This window comes from Ostrinia furnacalis, unplaced genomic scaffold (genome assembly GCF_004193835.3).
Source record: "Ostrinia furnacalis isolate ACB-3 unplaced genomic scaffold, ASM419383v2 OfSCF1006, whole genome shotgun sequence".
Classification (NCBI taxonomy): domain Eukaryota; kingdom Metazoa; phylum Arthropoda; class Insecta; order Lepidoptera; family Crambidae; genus Ostrinia; species Ostrinia furnacalis.
Window position 1 is genome coordinate 277,166 of NW_021131245.1, and position 20,357 is coordinate 297,522.

Here is a 20,357-nt window from a genome sequence, read left to right on the forward strand (position 1 = left end):
TAAGCGGTATATCCTGATAAAATAAAAACAATAATAATGCTAAATAACAGGCGATACTAAAAAAATACATAGAATACACAAAAAATGCCAACAAATAAGAAAAAATGATACTTTTTGAAAAAAATCTGCTTAAAAATTCGTGTTTTTTTGGTTATTTTATAAATTTCTCAAAAAAATGCCCCTATAACCGGTGGTTTTTATTACTTTGTATTATTTTCCATCGTATTATCTTAGTAAAACCAAAAATCGCATGTCTCTATCCCTATCACAACATTTGCTATGATCGTTTGAACAAAGGCCTGCCACAACATTATTCTCCGCTACTGGTAGAGACAATTTTAATTTTAACTAAAATGTTTAATTTACCTCGAAATCTTTTGTTTTTAATTGAAATCTAACTTGTCTTTATCAAAATTACAAATCTAGAGCCATTTTCAGTTTTGTTGTTAACGAAGCGTTGAATGGCGCGCCCGGAGAGGCTTAGTTCAAACGATCATTGCAAACGTTGTGATAGGGATAGAGACATGCAATTTTTCGTTTTACGAAGGTAATATGATAGAGAATAATACAAACTATAAGTTATAGGGGCATTTTTTGGAGAAATTTATCAAATAACCAAAAAAACACGAATTTATAAGCGGATTTTTTCAAAAAGTATATTTTTTTATTATTTGTTGGCCTTTTTTGTGTGTATTTTATGTATTTTTTTAGTATTGCCTGTTATTTAGCATTGTTACTGTTTTCAAGATAAAATATACCGCTTAGTTTAAAAGTTATTATGTTTTCTTTACAATAAGTAATTGAAAGAAAAAAAAGTCTATAAAAAATAAAAAATAAAATCTCAAAAATTTTTTGACCTCTTTTTTGTCGATAAAAATAGGTCTAGTTTCATCTATTTTGATATGTACACTTTAACGTGACCACTCAGCGCGGTACATCCGATAATTACCTACAGCGAAGCGCCCCGCCGGCGGGTATTATATTATATCAGTCGAGTGTCACGCGCGCGCCCGTCAGGTCGCTGGCGTGCGTTGTAGTATGATTATAATTCTATGATCGAAGTATTATTTAAAAATGGACATAAAGAGAAAGAAATATTGTGCGGCGTTCGGGTGTTTAAATTCGAAAAGAAATTTACCGGATTTATCTTTTTTTTTCGCTTCCCAAAGATGCTGAAAGGTATGTTGGCCATGTAGGTAATCAATAATTCTTAGGATAGTATAGGAACCTAACCTACCATGACTACTGCTCAGAATGCGTTCGTTCGTTTCAGCCAAATGACGTCCACTGCTGAACAAAGGCCTACCCAAGGTTTTCCATAATGTATGCATACTTACCTACATACGTACGTCATTACAAATAAGTATATTAATTATTTTTTCACTAGACAGCAACCCTAACAGCGTAAGAAGAGTTCAGAGGCACGCGATAGAAAGAGACAAAACTTGTAGGTGAATAAAATTGTAGGTACTAAATCAGGCTACCTACCTCGGGAGTCTAATGCCCGTTTTCACCATCAATCCCTATTTTCTAAATGACCCCTAGGCCCTATCTATCAATACAAAATGCCTGTTATGTGTTACCATAGGGATCACTTAAAAATTAGGGATTGATGGTGAAAACGGGCATAAGTCAATCAACCAATGACTTTATGATCTTAGCTACACACTGTCAGATCCTTCTGCACCACCCAGAACTATCGCACTACCGAATTCCCACGGACTACTCAGAGCAGACACCGGTTTATAATAGGCTACGGCTACGATATTCTGGTACAATCTCCCAGTGGCGGCGTAGCATGGGTTGGCACCCGGGGCGACCATCCCCCCGTCATAACTCCTAAGGCACCCCCTGGTACCCCCAGGATTTTGGGGTTACTTACCGATTCGAAGATTAAAATACAATCGCACCCCCCGTATCATGACATTGACCGCAGACTTGCCATGCAGATGAGTCAGTGAGTACTAATCTGTGCGACTTGTGTCACCCCCTGATGCTTGCACCCGGGGCGGACGCCCTTACGCCGCTACTGCAATCTCCGACCAAACGATTGAGAAACCTGTGCTTGTATTATCTACTTACTTAGATGGAACTTAGTCATCCAACTCGTTTCCCTCACATCACAATCTCAATAGGTACTGGGCATTCAGGGGTCGTCCTAACACGATCATGTGAATACTCAATACACATTTGTAAACATAACGGTCACCAATTCACCATCATAGATTTTCACAATTTGAAACGAAAGTAGATGGGTTGACTCATTATAAAATGGGTCAGACATGGCGGGAAAACTCGAAATATTAGTCTCATTTTGGAGTATAGACATCTATTCCCACAATCAATAAGAATTTAATCCCAACTAATCCCAACTAATATTATAAATGCGAAAGCAACTCTGTCTGTCTGTCTGTCTGTCTGTTACGCTTTCCCGCTTAAACCTCGGAACCGATTTTGATGAAATTTGGCATAGAGATAGTTTGAGTCCCGGGAAAGAACATAGGATAGTTTTTATCCCGGTTTTTGAAACAGGGACGCGCGCGATAAAGTATTTCTGTGACAGACAAAATTCCACGCGGGCGGAAAGCTAGTACGAAATAATCAACGATCAGTTAGATTTTAACGGATGACTATTCGGAAAGGCGGCAGCGATACAGCGAGGCACGTACGCTACTATCTACCTTGCGATCGCTTGATACATTATCAAAACACAATAGAGATTAAGGTCCATCAAAACTCAATAAACTACAGCATCATAATAACTAAAAGGTCAGCAAAGCAGTACACAATATAATACTCTTCATCTCCATCCGATTGTTTCTTACACCATATCACAAACATGGGCTACCTCCATCCGGTACCCGAATACAACACATCATGGGCTACTTTAATCCAGTACCCAAATACAACACAATCATGGGCTATCTCCCTCCAGTACCTACCCGAATACAAACAATCCGGTGGACTTATAGCGATCGTTTACACCTCCCCGGCAAACGCATGCCATTCACAATCATGGCGGCACTGCTACGGGAAATCAGGCCCGAGATACGCTTACGACTGCACGGGAGATGCAAGCAATCTGAGCGACTTGCCTACTACGATACCTACTGAGAAAATAATTTTAAAATAATTGAGTTTTGATCAACTTACTTTAATCCTAGAACTCCATATGAATGTAGGGGATTCATTATCATCAATGAAAAAGCAATGTACCTCCATCGAGTACACTCATCTACCAAATACTTTATTTTTGTACTATATTATACACGTCTACCTCGTCCAGTGCTGTGAGCTTGCCTGCCACCCCGCGCCAGTCCAATGCTGTGAGCCTGACCACCGTCCTGCGCCGGTCCAACGCTGTGAGCTTGACCACCGTCCCGCGCCGGTTCAACACTGTACCTAAGCTTGACCATCGCCCCGCGCTATCTATCCTGATTTTTCCAACCTTCTGGCCAGATATTCCGGGCATACCCTCAGCTCGACTTTGACACCACTGTTCCGCCCTCAGCGCGCTACTAGCCCACCGGGTGAGACGACATTGGTCGAGGCCCAGTGAACGACCAGCGAGCGAGCGGTTTCTGGATGCCAAAGGAGCTTGCCGGTAGTAGGTATAGGTAGGTATGTTCTCATTTTGTTGGTCCAAAATAGCACGTCGCAAATGTTATTGTAGGGGGGAATGTAGCGACCCGCCTCACAATGTTGACACGTCAATGAGGGCTATCGTTTTTATACTTAACAGTTGGCACCCCTGGCGATTGACAGGACCTTACTCTACAGTGGCGCCATCTTGATGAGTGGTTGGCGCCACTGTCTTCGCTACTAGCAAGTGACAGGACCTTACTCTACAGTGGCGCTAACTGGTGAGCGCTAAAACGATAGCCCTCATTCGGTCTATTTCGTTAATTTATTTTGAAGTTCGAATGTTCACGCAAGCTAAAGAAATGTATTACATCTAGGGTATGTTTAAGAAAAAAAAGCAAATTAATTGTTGGTAACTTATAATTTTTAAACAATTGTATTTACAAATCTCAAAAATTTCGGTCCGAAAGAATGATGCGATGTCTTAGAATGCCGATTATTCCCACTGGTCCTTGATGAAGGCTGCGCCCCTCTCGGCGACGAGCATGATAGCGGCCTGTGGGTTGCCGGTCGGCAACGTGGGGACTGACGACGCGTCTATCACTCGAAGACCTGACGATGTAGAGTAAATGAGGATGAGGATTTCAAAAGATACAGCGCTATGTTTCGGTACAAAAATTCATCGATCGTTTCAAGAGATCATTAACTCTTCTAGACCATGAAATTCGCTACCTAAGTGCGATACGATTTCACCGGCACTTCTGACAAAGTTATTCCTATCGAACACTCAGGATCGGCTCAAAATTGTCTCATTTAAATCTTAAAGGTCATGATGCGTACCTAACGGGATTGTCGTATCTTATCCACAGATCCGAGAAATTTTATTGTTCCCAGGCTCACAGGTGAGTCGCGTCGCGTCCAAGCCGTCCCACGTTTGCAAAGTCAGCTATCAGTTACGTTGGTAAAGAATAACAGCTTACAAAGACCCAAACTTCATTGATTATTTGGGCCAGACAGGGTTTCCACATGACATGTATTTCGTCCCTTCCCCTAACACTTAATCAGCCTAAAACCTACTCACCACTAACGTTGTAGACCTTAAGCGTGGGGTCAATAACGAGCCCCATCGCAGCGGTCGCGATCTGATGGTTCTGAGGGTCGGTGTTGACGCGCGCCATGCACTCTATCCAGTCGTCCGACCACTCGGCCAGGCCGGAGCACCGCTCGGTCGTCTTGTTGTCCAGTTTTATACCGTACTTGTTCTTTAGGGTCTGAAAAAACAAGATTTGTACAGGTATTCATAAATATTACAGTATGTACAGTGTAAAACAAACTACGACTCAAAAATAATTGATTCTCGTTCTGAAATGAATTGGCTACAACTTTTTCCTTGGTATTTATCTTTAAACGATTGGCTGTTAGGTTTCAAAAACCTTTATAATCTCCAATAAGTAGTGAAACAATCATAGCCACGATAGCCGAACGGTGAATGGGTCGGACTGGCCCACTCGATATCCGACGATCGCGAGTTCGAATCCCACCGCCGCGCCGCTCGACTATTGTGGTGAGCCCACTCGTAACACAAGCTTATTTAGCATATTTCAATCTGCAATATTTTTAAAGTAGGGATAAAATGTTTTATATCAGTGGATTTCTCGATAAAATTGATCATATTATTGCACCCTAACGGGTCGGACACCGGTGACCAGACACACTGTATAATCTGTGCAAACACATAACATTCGAAAATGTTGTAAATCCAAAAATAAAATATTCAGACTCATCGCATCGACAATTACTTAATTATTGATGTTAATGAGAAACTTACATCGCTCTCAAAGATCTTCTGCAAGTACCTAGCGCCGTCCCTGATCATGACGAGGTCGTCGGGATGCGAGAAGTACCCGGGGTAGAACAGCGGCGGCGTCAGCGGGTCCGTGGAGTTGATGGTCATGCGGCCCACGCTCCGGGGGAGGAGGATCGCTGCGTTTGCACTGAAAGGAAAACCTTTTAAAATTGAGTCATGTGCATAATGGATAAGTTTTCATTATGCCCTTATCAGTTAAAGTTCATGTGATTTAAAGTTACTTTTTGTATAAATGAGGGTTTTCGCGAATGAAAAATCCGCCAGATGGCAATACGTAGACGCGAGGTCCAAATGCTGCATGATTGGTTATTTTTGACACGACATTGACAGATTATGTCAAAATCCACCAATCACGCAGCAGTCAGACCCCACATCCACGTCCCGCCATCTAGCGGATCTTTCATTCGCGAAAACCCTCATTGTTTGCTGTGGCGTAGTGCGAGTTTGCTAAAGTTGGCGCCCAACGTGGGGCTATTTCAAGTTCTTCCGCGTGTGTTAGAGTAGCTACTTATTGTGCTGTCTAATCATAAGATTCACGATATTTGTTTTCTTTCCTTTTTTGTTCATTAAATATTTGGAAGTTATTGCTAGCAAACCTTTAATTTCACGACTTAGGTACGATTTAATTTTTTACTTCATAATAATTATTTTTTATCTAATTGTATGTAATTTAATTGGCGGCAAACTTGGCGGCGCACTGTAGCGGACGAGGCGAAGAAGATCGGCAAGACCTGGAGCGAGATCAAGCGAGAAGCTCAAGACCGAACGAGATGGAGGACTGTTGTGGACGCCCTCTGCCCCATCTAGGAGACATAGGACCATAAGTCAAGTATGTAATTTAATTCGTTAATTTCGTTAGGTATTCACTTACGAAACGTTCTTCCCATCGTTACTGCGCTCAGCGTATTCGTTGATGACGCCATTTCTCGAGCATTCCGCGTAGAATCCGTTGAAGAAGAACTGAATGTCGGGTTGTTTCCGCGACTGGTCCGCAAGACTCGAGTAAAGTAGACCAGTGAGCTAAAAATAAAGTCTTTACACATAAGTCATCTTGAGATGTAATATAAGTATAAATTGATAATTCTGTAAAACTACGTTTTCCGACGATTATATTCAGTCACTTTTTCTTTAGGAAAATTAACGAAATTGAAAAACATCAGACGCTCTATTACAATTTTTTTTACGAGAAATTACCTAACTGGTCTATATTTTAGGCCTATAATATCTTTATAATATTTACTACTCGAATATCATCGTCAGATTACTCCATAAATGTCAAGCCATGCATTTTCTGGCTAGGACACCATAAAAATGTGCGAAATCACATTCTAAAGTTCGTTATTTTACGCTCACTTTCGTACTTTTCTTGGACTCTACTCTTGATTTCATTCATATCAAATACAATAATATTAAAACTTACCTGAGTTACACCCGTACCCGTCATTGGTCCTTGCCTGTTTAATAGATACTCAGTGAGCACACTCCAGTCAAGCACCTCGGTATCGTTCAGCTTAGTCAGATAGAAGTATAATGTGATTCCATAGTGATTCTTAAGCGTTTGCCCGACTGGTAAGTCAGCGATCACTGGGATGCCCAAAGGTTCTAGAATCTCACGCGGCCCGATACCGGACAGCATCAGGATATGGGGACTGTTTAGTGCACCTGCACTTAATATGACCTAAAAAGACGTTGAATATTAAGCTCTCTGAAAGCCTAGGGTAAAGAAGACTCTATGCTGTCTTCTATCTTATTTATTTATTTATTTATTTAGAAACTCAACAGCTGTTTTACAATATTGGAAATATCTGGCTATAAGATACCTATATCCTTAGTCACTTACCTCTTTAGTCGCCTTCACGGTATGAGTTGTACCATTTTCATCTATAAACTCAACTCCAGTGGCCTGGGTGCCTTCGAATAGGACCCTGGACACGTGGGATTTCAGCCTCACGTCCAGATTGGGCCTCTCCGAATGAGGTTTCAGGTAAGCTCTCGCTGTTGAGTACCTTTGGCCGTCTCTATAAAGATGAGAAATTTTATAAAAATAAATTCAAACAACAATTGAATGAAGTACCTAGTTTTTTGTTAATTAATAGTACCTACTAATGTGCTTTGGTACTGTTATAGCACCTAATCTATCTAAAAGTAGTGGTTAAGGACGCATTCAAAATTGGATTTACCACTTACTCATTGAAGGTCTGCGCGATGTTGAAGCCATCGGGGGTGGATGGATCGTTCATGTCGGTGATGATGGGCAGCCCGCTCTCGTTGATGGCTTGCAGCAGAACGTGCGCGGCTAGCGGCTGGTATCTGAACTGGAAAGGTTCGAATTGCCCGAAGATTTAATAATTTTGCAATTTGTAGGTGTATGGAGCTATAGTGCAAAATAAAATCTAAACAGTTTTTTTTATGAAATGACTAGCTTTCCGCCCGCGGGTTTGCACGCGTGGAATTTTGTGTCATAGAAAAACTTTATCGCGCGCGTCCCTATTTCAAAAACCGGGATAAAAACTCATCTTATGTCCTTTCCCGAGACTCAAACTATCTTTATGCCGAATTTCATAAAAATCGGTTCGGTGGTTTAGGCGTGAAAGCAAGACAGACAGACAGATAGACAGAGTTACTTTCGCATTTATAATATTAGATAATGTGAAAAGTTCGGGGCTACACAGGTAAGTTCTATCCATGACACGAAGATCAAGAAACTGGCGAGCCCAGGGATGAGTGGAAATTGCTCCAGCAAAAAGAGCAAAGTTCTTTTTAAAAGACGTTATTTTTGATTGCTAGCACAGAGTGGTAAAATACTGGCCAAATCATCGACTTTAATAAGGTACCCGATGCAATGTAGGTAAGGTAAACTAAAAAAATCCTACCTGCTGCACCGGCAACGGGCCAGACCCCGAGTGGTATTGCCCGCTCACTAGCGAGCCGATCTGCTTGTTGCCCTCCGTCATGTCGAAGTAGGGCTTGTTCTCCTCCCACGACCAGCCCTCGGCCCCCGCCGCGACCCAGTCCTCGTAGTCGGCTGCGTGCCCTCGGTGGTACATCATGCCGTTGAGCACGCTGGACCCGCCTGAAAGTTAGCCTGGTGTTTTGAAAAGGGGGAAGGGTGACGGGTCATCTAAGAAGACTGCAAATTGAAAATTAAATTTAAAATAAAAATTCATAAAATTCATTTATTTTTGCAAATAGGCTTTAAAAAAGCGCTTTTACACGTCCCAATATTAACCCTACCACTGCTTCGGGACAATAAATGGGCCAGTGCTGAGAAGAAGCAGCGCAAGAAACTCAGTCACTATTGTCAGCCTCCTTTTCAAGGTTTTACAGTCTTTAAAATATACAAATTATAGTCATAAGTATTGATGCGAGCTAGGTAGTTAAACATTCCAAACATTTTTATCTTTTATATACTTAATCATCAACTTTATAGTAGCCCTTTTTCATTAAGGTGCTTTTGATATGTGCTTTAAATTTATGAATGGGCAATTCTACAACAGTTTGTGGTAATTTATTGAAAAGTTTAATACATTTCCCCATAAATGAATTACCAATCTTGTGCAGTCTGAAATTTGGAACGGCAAGTTTATTTTTGTTTCTTGTATTGAACTTGTGTAAATCACTCTTTCTAGTAAATTGCTCTATATTTTTGCGAACATATAAAAGGTTTTCATAAATGAACTGTGAAGCTACTGTCAGTATATTAATCTCCTTAAAGAATTCTCTCAAGGAAAATCGGGGTCCAAGGTTATAAATGGCCCGCACTGCTCTCTTCTGCACTATGAGAACTGTTATAACTCCAATTTAATGCGGTGAGCGTATATTAGGTTCACATGTGTTCTGTTAGAATGCTGTTATCTATATTAAGTTCCACATTTGTACCACTACAGCGCTAATGTCTATAAATTTATTCTAATGTGAACTTATGTACAGCTTTAAGATGTACCTAGTTCAGGTCAATTGTGTTAAAGATACACAATATTCTTTCAAATACTGAAATTTTAGAGATCCGCAATAAAAATTATTAATGTCTGTTAAATCGCCTAGCCCAGGTACTAATAGTCAAGTATGAATACCTAAAGCATCAGACGGTAGTGTTCCCGGTTTAAATTCGTTTATTATGCTTGACAATTTATTCAAAGCGGAATGAGGAATACGATTTTCAATAGCCCATGTTCTTATTTTTTTGCTAAAGGTTAAATAATTGTCTAAATCAAAATTGTATTCACTATCACTAGAACTGCAATCATCACACTCTGATATCTGTATATTTTGAAGGGAACTTTNGATGGATAAGTTTTCATTATGCCCTTATCAGTTAAAGTTCATGTGATTTAAAGTTACTTTTTGTATAAATGAGGGTTTTCGCGAATGAAAAATCCGCCAGATGGCAATACGTAGACGCGAGGTCCAAATGCTGCATGATTGGTTATTTTTGACACGACATTGACAGATATGTCAAAATCCACCAATCACGCAGCAGTCAGACCCCACATCCACGTCCCGCCATCTAGCGGATCTTTCATTCGCGAAAACCCTCATTGTTTGCTGTGGCGTAGTGCGAGTTTGCTAAAGTTGGCGCCCAACGTGGGGCTATTTCCAGGTCTTCCGCGTGTGTTAGACTAGCTACTTATTGCGCTGTCTAATCATAAGATTCACGATATTTGTTTTCTTTCCTTGTTTGTTCATTAAATATTTGGAAGTTATTGCTAGCAAACCTTTAATTTCACGACTTAGGTACAGTTCAATTTTTTACTTCATAATAATTATTTTTTATCTAATTGTATGTAATTTAATTCGTTAATTTCCTTAGGTACTTACGAAACATTCTTCCCATCGTTACTGCGCTCAGCGTATTCGTTGATGACGCCATTTCTCGAGCATTCCGCGTAGAATCCGTTGAAGAAGAACTGAATGTCGGGTTGTTTCCGCGACTGGTCCGCAAGACTCGAGTAAAGTAGACCAGTGAGCTAAAAATAAAGTCTTTACACATAAGTCATCTTGAGTGATAAGTATAAATTGATAATTCTGTAGAACTACGTTTTCCGACGATTATATTATTCAGTCACTTTTTCTTTAGGAAAATTAACGAAATTGAAAAACATCAGACGCTCTATTACATTTTTTTACGAGAAATTACCTAACTAACTGGTCTATATTTTAGGCCTATAATATCTTTATAATATTTACTAGTCGAATATCAGCGTCAGATTACTTACTCCATAAATGTCAAGCCATGCATTTTCTGGCCTAGCCAGGCTAGGACACGCGAAATCACACTCTAAAGTTCGTTATTTTACGCTCTCTTTCGTACTTTTCTTGGACTCTACTCTTGATTTCATTCATATCAAATACAACTTACCTGAGTTACACCAGTACCAGTCATCGGTCCTTGCCTGTCTAATAGATACTCAGTGAGCACACTCCAATCAAGCACTTCAGTATCGTTCAGCTTAGTCAGGTAGAAGTACAATGTGATTCCATAATGGTTCTTAAGCGTTTGTCCGACTGGCAGGTCAGCGATCACTGGGATGCCCAAAGGTTCTAGAATCTCACGCGGCCCGATACCGGACAGCATCAGGATATGGGGACTGTTTAGTGCACCTGCACTTAATATGACCTAGAAAGACGTTGAATATTAAGCTCTCTGAAAGCCTAGGGTAAAGAAGACTCTATGCTGTCTTCTATCTTGGAAATACCTGGCTATATCCTTAGTCACTTACCTCTTTAGTCGCCTTCACGGTATGTGTCGTGCCATTTTCATCTAAGAACTCCACTCCAGTGGCCTGAGTGCCTTCGAATAGGACCCTAGACACATGGGATTTCAGCCTCACGTCCAGATTGGGCCTCTCCGAATGAGGCTTCAGGTAAGCTCTCGCTGTTGTGTACCTTTGGCCGTCTCTATAAAGATAGTAGAAACTTTATAAAAATAAATTCAAACAACAATTGAATGAAGTACCTAGTTTTTGTTAATTAATAGTACCTACTAATGTGCTTTGGTACTGTTATAGCACCTAATCTATCTAAAAGTAGTGGTTAAGGACGCATTCAAAATTGGAGGCGCGAGGAAGCGCTGCAGTAGCGCCATACCGTGACAAACGCGACGTGCGTTGCGCTTCTAGAAATTGTTACCTACAACGCGATAAGTTTACAAGATAATATGCTGCAAACTATATTTTATTCACACTGTCTTATAGTGTACCACTTATTCATTGAAGGTCTGTCACTGTTATGGTGTTACCACTTACTCATTGAAGGTCTGCGCGATGTTGAAGCCATCGGGGGTGGATGGATCGTTCATGTCGGTGATGATGGGCAGCCCGCTCTCGTTGATGGCTTGCAGCAGAACGTGCGCGGCTAGCGGCTGGTATCTGAACTGAAAACGTTCGAATTTCACTTATTCACACAAGTCTAATAATTTTGAAATCATATTAGTTAAACCTTTATTTGGTTTGATAAAATTAGAACAATTTTATTTCAGTAAGTAACTTCAAATTAATCTGCATCGCACAGTAATCATGAGAAGTAAGTAAGATTAAGTAGTTCTTACCTGCTGCACCGGCAACGGGCCAGACCCCGAGTGGTATTCCCCGCTCACTAGCGAGCCGATCTGCTTGTTGCCCTCCGTCATGTCGAAGTAGGGCTTGTTCTCCTCCCACGACCAGCCCTCGGCCCCCGCCGCGACCCAGTCCTCGTAGTCGGCTGCGTGGCCTCGGTGGTACATCATGCCGTTGAGGACGCTGGACCCACCTAAAATGGTCGGTATTTTGAAAAGAAGCATGGTCATCTAAGAAGAATGCAATTTTTTTAGAAATAATTCTAAAGTACTTTGTTTTCAAGGCATTTTTATATTGAGCGGCATCTCGTAGTTACAAGTTGAAGTATAGCGCATAAGGGTTCGGACAAACCAACGCGATCACACCGCGATCAGCCGGCGTGCAGCGATGGCGACCAGACCTAAATGCATTGATCGCCATCGCTGCACGCCGGCTGATCGCGTTTGTTTGGCCGAACCTTAACTAGTCCTGCAATAGTGATGCGGTGTAGGGGGGTATTTTTAGTACATCAACGAATTAGCAAGCGAGACCTCAGAGACTCTCATGCACAATAAGACATGGTATCATGCATGACAGCTCTATCACGTCACATGTTACCTCTCTAGTGAAGAAGAAACTTAGGTACTCAGTTAAGCGCGACATCTGCAATAGGTACCATGCATAAGCTTAGATTAGACGTGGAGCTGGAACGCCCAAGCTTGACTGACCAAAATTTTGACAGTACCTAGATATGCAGAAATTTCAGCAAGAGCACGATCATCTAATTTACACTACACACATCTTCTAATTTTCTCGCACTTACCAAGAACTTTTCCCCTCGGCCACATGCATCCTTTCCCGTCTTGGTCGAGGCAGTAATTGTCGGGCACTGTCCGATACCTCCAGTCTACATTCTCGTTGTACCAGAACGTTCTGTAGAAGGACGGCGGGCGAGCGCCTATAGGTTCCTGATCGCCTGCTTCTATTAGTAGCACCTAAAAAGGTAAAACAGTGTGTCATTTGCACCAGCTTGTTGCCCTCTTCGTATGTTTGAAAAACCGCTACCCTGCTTAAAAGTCGAGTTCGACAGCCTAGCTGGACTAAAGCTGATGATTGGGGAATTGGTATGTTGAAATAAACGACTAAGTACCCTTAAAATTGTATGTACTCGTATTTTTATCCAGCGCTATCCAATCGGACATTTTTCGATTTCTATCAAACTTAACCACTGAATATAACTTACTTGCGAAGGTTACTAAACTTTAGAGCAGCGCCTATACAAGCATAGCAGGGACAAGATTCTAGATCTAAAAAGATTACCTTAAACTTGTCGTTCTCGCTGAGCCTGCCTGCCACGATAGCCCCAGCTGATCCCCCTCCCACCACAATAAAGTCGTACTCCGATCGCAGTTTCTCCTGCGACTGGATTCTGCTGCAAGGCGAAGCGATGTCACAGCGCCCCTTAAGGAATGCTTCCAGAAGCATCATGAAGGCGAAAGTGCCGCTGCATATCGGAGAGTTGACCAGGGATATACCCTCGTCCACTAGTGGACACTGACAGTCCTGGAAATGGGAAGCGAGAAGTGGCACACAAATTTTCCATTACGCAGTTTTTAGTTCAACGCAAAAAACTTAAGTGCTCAACTGATTTTTTTAGTAATTAGGATGATTATTCTGTGTATCAACTTAAAAGTTAATCATCATCAAACATAATCGCACAAAAGGGTATAAAAATGTAGGATAAAAAAGATGCAACAGTTTTTGTGCAAAGGTAAATTTTCTTATTGCAGCAAGTGATCAATTATAATTCATAATTTAACGGTTTATTCATTAATTAAGCTTGATTAAGCTCTGAAAAACTAAGAATATTGATATTAATTAAATTATGGTGCTAAAATATCTTACCTGAGCCGATAGAATCATTTTAGTCTGCCGTTCAGCGGCTTATAATTTCCTGAAATAATATAAATAAAGTAATTAACTTGATTTGAAACGCTATTGCTACGGGTTGCTTATAATTGCATTTGATAAAAACGACAAATAAATAGGTTTGATGTTAAATAAATAGCAATTCTATTTACCTACCTGGGAATTATGTAAAAAAATAACCAACCTTGAATAATATCGGCGGTAACAACATCAAAACTTAGGTTCTTACTTCTAGAACATTTTAAAATAAGGTAATGTTGTATTTGTATTTAAACATGCATTATTTTTTGTTACTTAAAAGTACCTATGTACTTCAGTGTTTACTTGTCGGTCAACTGACTCAACCGTTCTCAAATTGGTAATTAACGTATTTAAGGTGAGTACCTATCAGATGTAATTTGGAAAATACACTCGACGTCAAATAAATCGCACCTCCCGCGACAAGCATTTTCAAACGTATGCATCCCCACTTCCCACCAATATTGATACCATTTAAAAGTCTAGTTCTAACCTTCATTTCATTAAAGGAAAGGTTTTTACCCCAAAAATGTGTCTTTAGAAGGATCCAGAGTCACTTCTTCAAAAAATAGGTAGTTACGCTAGAGCCAACTTTTATGGCTATAAAACTGTTAAGTTGGGTTTAATTGCTATCCATCTGTTAAAGAGGACACGTGAAATCATTATTTGGTTTTATAACCATAAAAATTGGTCTAATTGATCCCATAGGTGGGCCCAAAGTAAGGTATTTTTTCAAGTCACATTTATGGTATATGTTAATNATGTTAATCATTTATTAAGAAATGAAATGTGTTTTTCTTTAAGGATATTTATTGGGCTTTCAAATAACACCAATATTGTTGGGGTACCATGACTGTGTCAGAAGAAAATCGTTAAAGTTCGCGTCGCGGAAGGTGCGGTTTATTTGATGTTGAGTATATTACAAAACTTAGTAAAGATGGTAGAGAATGCCACACGGCATAAAGCTCGCCTATTGTACTGTGTTTTTGTGTGAAATAAAGATTTTAAATAAATCAATTAAAAAGCGACGGAAAAGTCTGAAATAACACCGGATTGCTGAAGCTGTCAGGGTGCTGGATAACCGCGTTCAATTGAGAATGTNAAAATAAGAAAAAATATAGTTAGGTGCAATATTTTGTTTAAAAAGAACTAAGGGACTGAGAATGTAACTCTACATTTCTCAGTAGGACCATTACATCTTACAGGTAGGCACTGCCTACTAAGGTCGTCACTGAATTCGCTGATTCAGGATTTTACGGGATACAGGATGCTGTAAATGTATTCGCAATAACCCTGGTAGGCACCACCAATGGTAGTGCGACAACATTTGACTGATTTAGGAATTATAACCGACTTCAACAATTTGGTTGGTAAGTTTTTTAAACTTTCGCGTTGCATAATTTAATTGAAAGACAGTGCTCTAGACTCTAGCTAGACAGTGCGACATTCGCATCGAGGAGACGCATTTTTATATCTTTTCACGAAATTAATAAAGTATCGAAGTGAAATCGCTCTTAGACCGACACAGCCTTACTTCGTTGGCTCTGAAAGACCTAAAAGTGATTAGAATAATTTCACTGAAACCGATTTTGACCGTTTTTCGCGTGGGACAAAATTAATGAAATAATAACACTAAAATGTACCTACTCACTTAATTAAAATTAACGCCACTCTCCTGCTGCAGAGTCTGCGCTAGAGTGTCATCTTTTCCCTTCAGATTTATGTTATATTTTGTTACTTACTTACCTAGTGCAAATTATAAACATCTGATTTGTATTTCAATGCAGTTTTATTCACGGTTTTATCAAATACCTACTTAGTACCATTTGGTACAGTGGTAGAAAACACAATAAGTAAGTTGAATTGTGCATTACTAATCTTAAATTGAAAGGCTTATTGTAATCAAGTAAACAATAGAGGAATTTCCTCTTCTCTGGACATTAACTATTCCTTTACATCTTAGAAATAAACGTGTCTGCTTAAATCAAGCTGTTATAAATAGGTACTATCCATTTGATGCACTGTAAGTAAGAAATGAGTGAAAAGCATCTAACTACTATTGAATAGGATTGTTCCCGCCTTGTTGTAGAGTCCCACGTGAACATTCTTTACGTTTGTTATTAATGTAATAAAATACTTATTATTACGTTCATTACTGAGAACTTAACTTTGGAATGCCTCAAACTAAATGATTTCAATATAGGTATCCAATTCTTTCGGAAAATCTTATGTCGGAAAGTTTTTCAAAGGTTAATTTATTTGAAAATTTATTTATTTCTATTCTATTATGTTTAGTTAGAATAAAATACTTATAAATAACAAAATGATCAGCTGCATTGGACGCCGTGATTGCTTACTACTTATACTTAAGTAGTAATAAAATTAATTGAAACATAGCCTTCTTAGAGAGTACCTAGCTAGACGATCTCTTAATTATAAAATAAGACATTGCAGTTTTATTCTTTCTAGGAAAGGGAATCTTGTTTTTTTTTATTTAAAAGCGTGTTTCCTGAATTACATACTATATTACCGAAGTCTTTTAAATTGTTTATTTACCTACCTATAAATACTATGAAAATAAACTGATGGAATATGAATAAAATTTAATTTAAACCATACTCAGCTTTAAACTTTATTCCGATGCTTTAGTAAAAATATTTTTCCCGTAAAACAATTAGGTAATTTTATTTTCGAAAAATAAAGTAATTACCTTCAAGTACGTATCTCGCTGGTCTGGACTGTCGCAAAAATACAAATCTCCCAAAATATAAAAAAACGAAAACAAAACTTGTACTCACATTGATAAGTAACTTTTGTTTGGTCCTTTTCTTTAGTTTTGAATGAAAATGCAACGGGACACAATCAGATTCAGGTTTGAAGGGTAACGACCTCGGTGCAGGGACCACCGCCAATGTAATAAAAAAAATTGCCAAACACAAGTTCATAAGTAGCTCTCACACTAATATATGCAAAGCCTAACAAGGCGCCTAGATAAAGTACACTATGATGATAAGCGATTATGGTGGGTATAGCGCGACTTCTTCAACTGAGTCTCGTTGTTATTTACCTTTTATTTATGTACAAATATTGGATGAGCTGTTAGGACATTATCTGGCGCAAGGGCAGAGTAAACGAACTGACGCGGAAGAAGTGCCCTATCACACCGCCAAGGTAGGCCAGGCGCCACTAAGGGTATCTAGCAAAAGCACCCCAGTTTACTTTATGGGAATTTTACATAATTAGGAGAATGTCCCATTCTTCCTTTTGTGTTGACGGGGCATAATGGGTTTGTCCTAAGCTCAAGTTTGAAGGGTGCGGATGTGCTCTTTGATGATGCAAGCTTGTCCATAAGATGCCTTTCACTCGTGTCTTGAAAGCCACCTTCATCTGTTTCAGTACTACCTGTACCATCTCAAGTGGTTTCAAGTTCTGGAGCCTATGTTAGTGGAGGAAGTTATCAGTCCCATGATGTGGGAATAAATTGGTAAACAGACAGAGGAAATATTTTAAGTCGAGAACTAATTTCACACAAAAATCTCATGTGCAAATCATTATGTAATAACAAAACACTAAACGAAGGGTTACCAAATTATAAATTCCATAAATTAGGTCCCAAGATAATTTACGAAGGGCACTAACTGCCACTTAAATTGACTTCCGTCGCATCACGTATGCGGAATCTAATGACAGGTTTCAATGATAAAGCGCCGTTTATTCAGTGAAGTTTTCCAAAAAAGATAATGGTTTGTGCAATTTGCTATTATTGTGAATATTTATTGTGTAATTAGCGTCGAAGTTTTAACGGACCAAGGACTGAGGTGAAAAAAGTGTAGAGTGTCTTTACGAATATTTGGGATGCGCGAACCATTAACTTTTAGAATCGGCATGACATTTTCACCGTGCACGGGCACGGCCGTGTTAAATTAAGTTGTACAAATAATGTTTTTGTATTTTTAAGTAAATGTTATTTACAGTATAAACAAAATTAATGTAGGTAGGTAAGTATGATATTCTTGCATCCGAACAAGTTATTTACTTATTTCAGATGTTTTGAAGAAATCGTGAAAAATGGTCACGCATTCAAAATCAATAAAGAAGAAGCTTGTAACGACAATGACAGGAAGATAATGGCTGAAAATAGGAATTACGAAGGAAATGGAGCAGAATACTGCAGCAATCTTAAAGACAGTGAAATAATTAAGCAAAGGTTCAGATAGCCAGTTCCTCTGTCCGGGTGAAGACGGCTTTTACCTTCATCAGCCTGATAATTTTCCATCAGGTGGGGCGCAGGCCAAGAGCTTCCTCATTGTGAGGTCTTTGAAGCTGCTTCTGCAGGTATGTTACTTATGTTTTTTTTTATGTGACAGGAGGCAAACGAGCAGACGGATCACCTTATACCGGTTAAAGTACCTACTGATATCTATTCCGGTTTTTCCTTAAAGAATATACCTACACACTAGGTACATGTAATGTCCAATAGAATCGATATAATTTTTAGGCTATGTCAATAATTTAAATTATAATTATTAAAATAAGAAACACATAATTTTTAATCAAAGTGAAGAAGTCGTGCTATAGTCCTTTTAGTATTATAATATTGTTTAATTATTTGTTGCCAGTCATTTTTAAATAAACATGTAATCAGGAAGAAACTATGTTTGCCGCTTAAATATTTGACAAGTGTTTAAGAAAGTCTACAATAAAACGCGTATAAATAATATGATCTTATTTGCTTTTATTGAGGTATAATTATTTACAATTTCTAGCAACTTTGGAAAGAAGTATGAGCACGTGTCACTCACATAGAGGTTTTCCTTCGTTGAGGAGTACCGCCCATTCCAGCACATTGTAGATCCTCATGTGGGGGTTTTCATTTTTGACTGCAAGAAAAAGATCTTATTAGGTTCGAAATTTCTTAAAATCTTCTTTAATAAGTAAATAGAGGTTGCCTGATAAATCGATCACATTGGATGCGTTCTGCACTTTCATCATGATCATTTCAGCCATAGGACGTCCACTGCTGAACATAGGTCTCCCCCAATGATTTCTACAATGGCCGGTTGATGGCGGCCTGCATCCAGCGCCTTCCCACTACCTTTATGAGGTCGTCGGTCCATCTTGTGGCTGGACGTCCTACGCTGCGCTTTCCGGTACGTGGCCTCCACTCCAGAAACTTGCTGCCCCATCGGTCGTCAGTTCTGCGTACTGTTATGCCCTGCCCATTGCCACTTCAGCTTACTAATCCGTTGGGCTATGTCAGCGACTTTAGTTCGTTTACGGTTCTCTTCATTTCTGATTCGATCTCGTAGAGAAACTCCGAGCATAGCCCTCTCCATAGCACGCTGTGAAATTTTCTCTGTTGTTCTGCACTTTAACCTGACCGATTACCGCAGAACGCATTCAATATGGCAAATTCTTTAAGAAGTGCTGATGATGGTTTTGTCAAACGCTGCCCTAATTGCGTTGGTGGTATTTCTTTGTTCCCTAAAATCAAACCTTACAGGACTCTACATACGCCTTCCTGGATAATTTTAATATTATTTAGAATTTTATAAAAATAATATTGATTGAACGAATATTTTTTTTTTTTACTTACCCTGAGCTCTCACATACTGCTTGGTGGGCAGGTCAATAGGTTTCCATTTGGGGCGGCCTAGACGGAAATGTGTTGTCGACGGTATGCCTTTGTGTACCTCCTGTGAACGGTAACAAACAGAAGATCCCAGCGGTGGGAAAGATGATTCATCAAAAGTAGGCGCCATCAGGGTGTTGGGAACCAGTTTGACGCCCAAATCAAATCAGTCCACTGCGCGAAAAAGCTATATAAATAATGGATAATGGGTGACAAAAAAGCCAATAAATCGAAAAATGGAATGAAGGAAGTTATTCTTCGATAGTTAATTAGAAACACCCGACGAGACTTTTGGTGGCATTAACTTACGATTATAAAAATAGTCCATAGGTGGTTGCGAACCCCTACGTAAATATGCGCGCGGACCCCCAGGCGTCGGCGTCCCCATACATATGAAACACTGGTCTAACCCGATCTATTAGAAAACATTTGCTTAATGCCTTATCAAATAATACCTGGAGCCAGATATTTTTCCTTATAATCTTGGGTTCCTGACGATCAGACCGAGCCGACTTGGGATTGTAATCAGGAGGGTGGTAGAGCATGTCATAGGCGCACAGTGGCGCCTCAGTCGGGGTCCAGTTTGTGTTGAAGTAAGTCCCCTTTGAAACCGGGATCACCATCTGGGTTCTCAAACGGTCTTCAAGGAAAAGAGCCATTGTGGTATTTATTTAATAGCCTTTTATTGTAATGTCACATGCTTTAGGTAGAAACAAAGTAGGTAATTAACATAAATTAAGTTAACACTAGCAATTTCCGCGGAACATGCTAATTTGTTTACACAACAAAGATTATG

At 39.6% G+C, this 20,357-nt stretch overlaps 2 protein-coding genes across 2 annotated transcripts; both read right to left on the reverse strand.

Annotated features, from left to right (window-relative positions):
• Nucleotides 1-3,996: 3,996 nt before the first annotated feature.
• On the reverse strand, nucleotides 3,997-15,706 carry LOC114350923 (glucose dehydrogenase [FAD, quinone]-like). The gene is made up of 12 exons (XM_028301890.1): nucleotides 15,581-15,706; nucleotides 13,888-13,936; nucleotides 13,303-13,545; nucleotides 12,806-12,977; nucleotides 8,323-8,522; nucleotides 7,637-7,764; nucleotides 7,290-7,467; nucleotides 6,870-7,127; nucleotides 6,321-6,469; nucleotides 5,411-5,576; nucleotides 4,664-4,853; nucleotides 3,997-4,194 (listed from the first exon to the last, which is right to left on the reverse strand). Exons 2-12 carry the CDS (start codon nucleotides 13,903-13,905, stop codon nucleotides 4,079-4,081), a joined length of 1,818 nt encoding a protein of 605 aa, XP_028157691.1. The 5' UTR covers nucleotides 13,906-13,936; nucleotides 15,581-15,706; the 3' UTR covers nucleotides 3,997-4,078.
• Nucleotides 15,707-18,708: 3,002 nt separating this feature from the next.
• LOC114350924 (uncharacterized) lies at nucleotides 18,709-20,354 on the reverse strand. The gene is made up of 3 exons (XM_028301891.1): nucleotides 20,017-20,354; nucleotides 19,526-19,625; nucleotides 18,709-18,809 (listed from the first exon to the last, which is right to left on the reverse strand). The coding sequence occupies exons 1-3, from the start codon at nucleotides 20,218-20,220 to the stop codon at nucleotides 18,724-18,726; spliced, it is 390 nt and encodes a 129-aa protein (XP_028157692.1). The 5' UTR covers nucleotides 20,221-20,354; the 3' UTR covers nucleotides 18,709-18,723.
• Between the last annotated feature and the right edge of the window lie 3 nt (nucleotides 20,355-20,357).